Source organism: Phoca vitulina, unplaced genomic scaffold (assembly GCF_004348235.1).
Source record: "Phoca vitulina isolate PV1807 unplaced genomic scaffold, GSC_HSeal_1.0 scaffold26, whole genome shotgun sequence".
In the NCBI taxonomy this organism is placed as follows: domain Eukaryota; kingdom Metazoa; phylum Chordata; class Mammalia; order Carnivora; family Phocidae; genus Phoca; species Phoca vitulina.
The window spans coordinates 14917885-14927131 of record NW_022589729.1 but is presented as its reverse complement, the minus strand read 5'-3'; the positions used below and the strand labels follow the sequence as shown (position 1 = coordinate 14927131).

The 9247-nt window shown below is 40.0% G+C and overlaps 1 protein-coding gene across 3 annotated transcripts in view; it reads left to right on the top strand.

The window, feature by feature from the left end:
- The first annotated feature begins 70 nt into the window (after positions 1 to 70).
- UCHL5 (ubiquitin C-terminal hydrolase L5) overlaps positions 71 to 9247 on the top strand; it is a 42704-nt gene continuing 33527 nt past the window's right edge. For 2 of the 3 annotated variants that reach the window (XM_032422056.1, XM_032422055.1), the window contains exons 1-2: positions 72 to 279; positions 8702 to 8765. In XM_032422056.1, the coding sequence (XP_032277947.1) occupies positions 204 to 279; positions 8702 to 8765 (140 nt within the window). In that variant the 5' untranslated portion in view covers positions 72 to 203. Of the gene's footprint in view, positions 280 to 8701; positions 8766 to 9247 lie in introns of all 3 variants that reach the window. The other variant, XM_032422057.1, reaches the window with a different exon arrangement.

The following is a 9247-nucleotide window of genomic DNA, read 5'->3' as shown; positions in this document are numbered from 1 at the left end:
CTCTGTCTCCTGGGTGGCTAGAGCGTCCTCCCGCGCTCTGTCGCGCTGCAGGTGACGGCGCCCGGAGGCTGTCGGGAAGTAGGCGGGGTGACGTGGGATTGACGAGCTCCGCGGCGGGTTTGCCGAGATCAGTGGCTGGCTGCAGCTGGTGTTGGGGGGCGGCCAGAGCTTGAGGTGGAGCGGGGCGGTGTGTGGCCGGGGCCATGACGGGCAATGCCGGGGAGTGGTGCCTCATGGAAAGCGACCCCGGGGTCTTCACCGAGCTCATTAAAGGATTCGGTGAGAGCCAAGGGACAGTCCTGGGCCGGGGGTCACGGGAGGAGGCCCAAGCTGGGCATGGAGTGGTTCTCTGCGGCCACCGCCGCCTCGCGTCTGAAGGGAGGCGACACCAGAAACCTGGATCGCGGAGGTCTCTCGCCCCTTCCTCAGTCCTGGGCAGTCGCGTTTCCGCAGTAAATTTGAGAGCCACATCACGAGGGCAGGGATCGTATCTGTCTTGTGCACTGTCGTATCCTCAGGACTCGGCACTCAATTACTTGTTAATTGACTTGAGCGCTCCCCGCCCCGCCCTTAACGCACATCTTTCCCTTTGCACCGTCGCTTCTCTGGGGCGCGTTCCCCTTACCCGGCAGGTGTGTCTAGATGCACGTTCTCAGGCCCTCAGTCCTGCAGGAAAAGCTAGGGTGTGCCTCCTCGACGGTGGGGTGTGTATGGCCCAAGCCGCGCAGGAACCCGAGATTCTGGTTACTCAAAGCAGAACACCTTGAGTGTGTGAATAGCTCTGCGGACGTTCACACACGCTGACTGCATGGGACTGACAAGCCACTTCGCTAGTTCTTCTCCCTGCTCGTTTTTTTGGCTTCCGGTAAAGCGTGGTTTCTTGAGCTAGTGCTCTAAACTAGAGGCCACATGCTTTCCTCAGGTTTTTTTCTGGCCGTGTTCCTTGTCTTACATCCTAAATAGCATATTTGACTTTTTATCCTTCCTTGTCCTTGTACCCATCCTTTTCTTTGGGCAGTAACTTTATTGCTACATTTCTTCAAGTATTAATTCTAGCTATTATGTTAAAATTTGTACTCGGGATAAAAACTAAACGTTGATATAGATACTGTCTATTGTGCATAGCTGAATATTTGGAATATAATTTATCAAGCATATATTGTTTACCTACTATATCTCAGGCACGCTGGTTGGGCTTGGGAATTTTCAGTGTGAATAAACCATGACTGCTCTTCTAAAGATATGACGCTCAAATTAATATGGTGTATTAATTGCCATGTTAGAGCATATACAAAATGTTATGGGAACACACGTTATGGAAGAACACAGGCAAAGAAAAACAAAGTGTAGTAATGTTAAAGTATACGCCATAGGAAATAGCAAAGTGACAGAAAACACATAATGTAACAGACAAGAGGACTATTTGAATCTGAAGCTGAAAAGTAAACTGAGGCCAGATTGTATGCTGAGTTGTATAGTTTGTCACTGGGGACTTAACTGCCAAAGATATTGAATGCTGAAATGACGTATATATAATTAAAAGGGTTTACTATGTGTAGTGTGCAGGGTGGAGTGGTATGAAGGGAAAGAAGCTAGAAGTCTCTTAAAATGGTTGGAGTTAGGTGATTAGCTTGACATAAAGTAATGGGTAAAGAGGAGGAGGTTGTTGCAGTAATTTTGCTCTATTTAAATCAACAGGACTGCTGACTGACTGGATGTAGGGGAAAGTGTGAAAATGACTCCATGGTTTCTAGCTTGAGTGGCTGGTGAAGCTTGATGAACAAGCTTGATGGACAAGAAAATGAATTCATTTTTGGGTATTGAGTTTGAGATGTCTGCAGGTTTAGCCATAATATTTACTTTCAAAACCTTAACTATTATGACATAACTAAAGTTAACTTTAAGAAATATTATACTAGGCAAGTTTGTTTTTAAATTAATCCACTCCATTAACAGCTATTGCTTCAGTTCCATATGTATAGAAAACTTATAATTGAAAATGATTAAAAGTCATGCATAAGACAGTGATATGTAAATGTATCTTCTGCACTGGCACATATAAAAAGTGAAGCAATTGCTATTAATAGATTGGTTACATTAGCAGAAAAACTTTGCAAAAAGTTAAATGATGGAAGTTGTATATCATCATCAGATACTACAAAGAGAAAATAAGTTTATTCCAAGCATTTCCATTTTTTTTCTTATCCAATTCATGGATTTAAAAAGCTTTTTGAAGTTCATTCTTTAAAAAGTGGACAATCTTACTGTGTTATGAATGCTATTGTCAATTTATTTTGAAAGTTTCTTCACTGGAGGGGAAATATTTGTGGTGTCAGTGAATATATAAATACAAATTTTAGTGGAATATAACGTCATGGTAAAACAAGACTCTTTTTTTGTTTTTTAAAGATTTATTTATTTGAGAGAAAGAGTGAATGCGTGTGTGCGAGTGTGGGGAGGGGCAGAGGGAGAGAGAGACTCCTCAAGCCGACTCCTGCCTCAAGCCAACTCCCGGGTGAGCACAGAACCCAATGCAGATGCGGAGCTCAATCTCATGACCATTAGTTCATGACCTGAGCTGAAACCAAGAGTGGGCCACTTAACCGGCTGAGCCACCCAGTCGCCCCAAAAAGCAAAGTTCTTATTAAGAAACTGATGGAGCAGAACTTAAACTTTTAATTGGTGTGGTACATACATAATTCGTAAATGCACCAAAACAAGCTATGATGATCTACTGATTAAAAACAGAAGCTGTAAACTTCTGTTTCCAGCCAAAATGGAATAACAGGGACTGCATTTACTTTTCCTACAACAAATCAATGACCCCAACTTTTCATTTCAAGAAACTAGAAAAAGAAGAGCAAATGAAACCTGAAGTAAGCAGATGAAAGGAATAATACAGATCAGAGTTGAAATTAGTGAAACAAAAAAGAAAAATAGTGGAGAAAATCAATGAAACTAAAAGCTGGTTTCTCAAAGATCAATAAAATGGATAAACCTTTAGTCAGCCTGATCAGAAAAAGGAGGAGAGGGGCGCCTGGCTGGCTCAGTTGGTAGAGCATGTGACTCTTGATCTCGGTGTTGTAAGTTTGAGCCCCATGTTGGGTGTAGAGATTGCTTAAAAATAAAATCTTAAAAGTAGAGGAGACACAAATGACCAATATTAGGAGTAAGAGGATATCACTATAGATTTTATAGATTAAAAAAGATAAGGGAGTATTCTAAACATCATTATGACAATAATTTGACAACTTGGGTGAAATGTATAAATTTCTTGAAAGACAAAAATTACCAAACCTCAAACAAGAATAGATAACCAGTATAGCCTTATATTTATTAAATAAATTAAAATTATAATTTAAAATCTCACAATGAAAACTCTAGCCAAAATTGCTTCACTGGTAAATTATTTCAAATATTTCAGGATTAAGTAATACCAATTCTACACAAACTTCCCCCAAAAAATGGAGAAGAAGGAATATTTCCCATCTCATTCTCTGAGGGCCATCATTATCCTAACACCCAATCCAGACAAAGGCATTACAAGAAAAGTAAACTGCAGACCTAACTCCATCATCAACATATATATAAAAATTCTAAACAAAATTTTAGCAAATCAAATCTAATAGTATATTAAATGGACAATATATCATGACTGAGTGGGATTTATCCTGGGAATTCGATGTTGGTTTAACATTTGAGATTCAATGTGATTTACCATATTAACAAACTAATAAAAACTATATGATTATCTCAATAGACACAAAAAGCATTTGATAAAATCCAACATCTGTTAAGAAATATGTACTATTATATTTTATCCTGTTTGCCAGCTAATGAGTTAGCCTGCCACTGTTTTATAAAGGATTGTATTATTGATATATTGATAAAGAGGTAAAGAATTGTATTACTGTTGGCACAGTAAGCAGCAGGAGATTCACGATTGTGTTGGTTCCTTTGTCTTACAGGTCCATGGGAGTGAAGGTGGGTCCAGGTGGATGTTGCACACATGGGTCTATGTCATGGCTAAGGAACCCTGAGCTTAGGGAACTCCCAGTTTTATTAAAGAGGTTGCTAACAAACCTGATCTACCTTTAGCTTTAGGAAGATTCTATGGATAGCAAATAAGTCTTGTCTCTGCACCAGGAGGAGACGCTTTGTCTTTTAAGTCTGTTTATTAAAATAACGTCCTTGGAAAGGTAGTCCAGAACTCTCAGAAGACAAGCAGAAACAGGAGAAACTCATTGAAAGTTGTCTCTCAACAAAATCCATTCTTGTTTTCTATACCAAACATGCCTTTCCCTCAGCTACTCTGATTAATCTGACCTGACCCACAGGGCTGGTACCAAATCTATTTAATTTATCTCTTGTAGTGTTTACATTAGAAAGCAGGTGGCTTTCTCCTTAAATTTTTGTATTGACTTTTCATCTTGGCTTAAGGCATGAACTCAGGTATAGCAGGATATTTTAGTGATTGCACGGACTCCTCCTGGGCTTGCAAGGAAGAAGTCTTGCAGAATTCCATCATCCACAACTCTGGCCCAGGAGTTGAGACAAATCTGAATGACTTTTGGGGCCAACATAGTGTTTCCTTGACAAGAAGGTCAGTTATCACTTCTCTTGAGGTGCATGTTCCCTGTTTTGAGGAGAGAGGCAAGTTAATGCCTGGCTTTCACACAAGAAGTAAAAGTATACTTATGAGAGTGCACCTGGTACCCCTAGAAACAAGTATTGCTTATAATCGTTGGGGCCCCCAAAATGGAACCCTCTCATTAGGGATACAAATTAACAGCTTTCCAACTTGAGGTTCCCAAATAGTTGAGTCTAGTCCTTGTTTTTGGAGTGCTTGCCTGGAGTGCCCACAATCCACTTTTTCCTGTTTGGTCACATCACTAACTAACATGGAATGACACGATTAAGGAAGATATCTGGGACTATTTTTTTGTAGGAGGTACAGAAGCTGGGGCCATGCTTTTACTTCTGGTAGACTTGGTGAGGTTAGGGGATTGGAAGATAGCATTAAATTTAAATTTAAGGCACTGGCAACAGTTAGGGAGGGCCCCACCAGGGTATTTTTCTTGGGGAGAAATGCTCCAGGTATATTTTTAAGAGAATTATTTTGAAATTAGTTTTTGAATAGAACTATTTTATGGAGTCATCATAAAATCATACATCATTGTATCATGATGCAAATGTGTCAATACGTAAATATTTCAAACATATTTTAATTTTAGTACTTCCTTTCGCTTTGGAGTAGTGTTCCGGTTTGGATGACAGATTCTATGGTCATCCTATTTAAGACCCAGTTCAATTATCCAGGAAAGTTTCTCTGATCAGCAAAGGTAGCAGTGGTCTCTCCTACCTCTTAACTTCCAGAAGGCTCTCCAGTGTACCTTTCATATGCAAACTATGTATGCTGCATTGTCTTTGAATTGTGTATACTTGTTTCCTACTAGCTGTGAAGCCCTTTCCCTCCCTCGCTCCTTCCCTTCCTTTCTTCCTCTAACCCCAGTGTTGGGCTGGAATTTAGGACCCTGAGATAAAGAGTAACAGGCTCTACTGACTGAACCAGCCAGGCGCCCCCTAGTTGTGATGTTCATCCGTTCCTTCATTCATTCATTTTGGCGCCCCCTAGTCGTGATGTTCTTTTATTTATTTATTCATTTATTCATTTATTCATTTATTTATTTATTTATTCGCTCGCTTGCTTGCTTGCTTGCTTGCTTGCTTGCCAGAGAGAGAGACAGCGAAAGAGGGAACACAAGCAGGGGGGAGTGGGAGAGGGAGAAGCAGGCTTCCCGCTGAGCAGGGAGCCCGATGCGGGGCTCGATCCCAGGACACTGGGATCATGACCCGAGCTAAAGGCAGACGCCCAACGACTGAGCCACCCAGGTGCCCCTAGTTGTGATGTTCTTAAGTACTGTGACAATAGTTTATTATTTTCTGTCCTTGCCAGGGCCTAGTACCATGCTTGGCACATAAAAGGTGTTTGTAAAATACCAATATTTTGTTAACTTTTTAAAGCCTCCCCCCACCCTGCCCCCATCTTTTTACTTAATACATGTTAGGGAGTCTGCGTTAGGGGATTCTTTATATTTAGTGTTTAATAATGTATACCTAACAAGAACTGTGTGGATTGGATGAAGCAGGGAGTAGGAATACCCTTGTTTTAACACAAGGAAAGTGAGGCTCAAAAACATTATGTTCTTGCTCAAGGTTAAGAATTTTAAGGCAGTGCTGGGATTGGAACCCAGGTCTCTTTTTTTTTTTTTTTTTTTTAAAGATTTTATTTTTATTTATTTGAGACAGAGAGAATGAGAGAGAGAGAGCACATGAGACGGGGGAGGGTCAGAGGGAGAAGCAGGCTCCCTGCCGAGCAGGGAGCCCGATGTGGGACTCGATCCAGGGACTCCAGGATCATGACCTGAGCCGGAAGGCAGTCGCTTAACCAACTGAGCCACCCAGGCGCCCCTGAACCCAGGTCTCTTGAATCACTGCTTCTTCCTCTTTCCTATACCATGCATTATTTGAAATTGAGTGTACATAAGGGGATTATTAGATATTGAGTGTATATAAGGAGATAGATACTAAGAGTTGAATATTGTTTTCTTTACGCAAAGAGATGTGTGTGTGTTTAGCATAAGGTTGTTTAAACAAGTGTGACTACTTGAAATTCACCCTATGCAGAAGATTTTGGGACATGTTTATTCAATGGATTTTTGTTGTTGTTTTAGTATGATATGTGCAATGTTTTAATGTTTGGCCTCTTTACAATTGATTTCCAATAGCAGTAACCAGTGTTAACAGTCGCATTAGTGGACACCTGGGTGGCTCAGTCGATTAAGCTTCTGCCTTCGACTCAGGTCATGATCCCAGGGTCCTAGGATCGAGTCTCGCATTGGGCTCCTTGCTCATCAGGGAGCCTGTTTCTCCCTCTGCCTGCCACTCCCCTGCTTGTGCATGCTCTCTCTCTCTCTGACAAATTAAAAAAAAAGAATAGTTTCCGGGACGCCTGGGTGGCTCAGTGAGTTAATCGTCTGCCCTTGGCCCAGGTCATGATCCCAGAGTCCTGGGATCAAGTCCCACATTGGGCTCCTTGCTCAGCGAATAGCCTGCTTCTCCCTCTTCTTGGTGCTCCCCCTGCTTGTGCGTGCACTCTCTCTTTCTACCTAGCAAATAAATAAATAAAATCTTTAAAAAAGACCCCAAAAAACAATTGCATTAGTGTCCTTTCATGCCCTTTTCAACACTCATATAAATATAGGTTCACACTTACAAGGCTTTTTCCTCCAACTTCCTATGTGTGAATGTCTTGCAACATGTTTTCTACTACAGACAACCTAGTAACTCTCCCTTGTACATATATCTTTAATACAAGAGTAGGTACTTAATAGGTATTTGCTGAACAGAGCAAATTGAGTCCTGGGATGGTATGAATGCCCAAAGTCATGTAGTTGGTTGACCCACCTTTTTTTTTCCTCCCCAGGTCAAAGGCTTCTCTAGCTTTTACTTGAAAATAATCTAGAATATTAAAAAGTGTCCAGACTTTGGAACCAGATGTGGGTTTTAATTAGTTTTTTGGCATATACTGGCTGTAGTGAATTTAGGCAAGCCACTTAACATCCCTAAAATACTTTTGTATAATACTTGCCTTGCGGTGATTAGGGAAGTGCATTTAAAGCACTTTACAGATAAAAGGCATGGTAAATATGGCTGGTTTTTGTATTGTGATAATATTAATTAACAGTTAGTAAACCCTTATAGGGTGCTGTATTAAATGTGTCTCATGCATACTAAATTATCTCATTGATTCCTCATAACAACTCCATGAGTATGGGGAACAGAGAGGTTAAATAGTCATACAGCTAGTAAATGGAGGAGCTGGGATTCAAACCCTGGCATTTTTGAAGCCAACATCTTAACCAGTACACTTTTACTATGATACGTCTACTAGGACAGGGTTTCTCAACCTTGGCAATGTTGACAATTTGGGCCAGATAATTCTTTGCTGTTGGTGGCTGTCCTGTGCAGTGTAGGATGTTTAGCATCTCTGGCCTCTATCCATTAGATGCCAAGGCCTTCCCACTGGTGACAGTAGTGACAATAAAAATGTCTCCAGACATTGTAAAATATTTCCCGGGCAGCGGGGTGGGGGCAAAAAACATCACCTGATTGAGAAACACTGTCCTAAGGAAGGGTGTGTTTGGGGGACTCTGAGGTAGTTGAAAATAAAATTATATTAAAGACAATATAGAATTGGAATTTAGGAAAAGGGTCAGAACTAAACATGTGATATGAAAGTTACTGTTAAATGGTAGTTATTTATTACCACTTAAAAAAAAAGTATAGTTAAAGAAGAAAATGGTCAAGGGCAGAGCTAGGCAAACGGCAGTTGAGTGAAAAGAGCAAATGCAGAAGAGACAGAGATTGAGAGAGACTGAGAAGTCTGGGGTGGTGTTTCAGTGAAAATAAACTCTTGAAAATTCTTTAAATTATGAAAGTAATATGCTCCCATTATAAATAATTAGGAATTAGTAAAGGAAGTAAAAGGATTTGACTGTGAGCTTTATCAGTTTTACCATTTTAATTTGTCTTGTCTCATTGTCCCTAAATGTGCATTTCTTTCAGTTAGTATTTTATTTAATGGTGAAGGAAAAAAATGAGTTATTTCGTTTTCTAAAGAAATAATTTCCTATTTCAGGTTGCCGAGGAGCCCAAGTAGAAGAAATATGGAGTTTAGAGCCTGAGAATTTTGAAAAATTAAAGTAAGTATGATCTTAGTTGTGTTAAAAATAATATGTCTGTACTTTAAGCAGACTGTTGTCTGTTTATTTTACTTGGATTGCTATGGGCTGATTACATCATCTCCTTTAAGTCTTTCTTTGATCTTGTGAGATAGGTATTATTACTCTGTTTTATAACCCAGACCTGAGACTCAGATATAAGTAACTTTTAAAGGATTAAAAACTAAGTCTCTGTAATTCCATGTCAGAATTGGTTGATTGATTTTTTTACAATATTCACTTATAGATCAATAGGGTTAGATCGTAGAACACATTTTAACATTAAAAACGTGAGTAATAGGTTAGTCTACAAAAACATATTTAGTAGATAACATATATGAATAGTAATTCAGAACTTGTCTATATATTATCACATTGCTTCTTGGGGAGGTTACAGTTCAAATTCCAAATTTAGATGCCAGGAAGTATCTTCCTTTTCCCCCATCCTTCTGACTAGAATCACC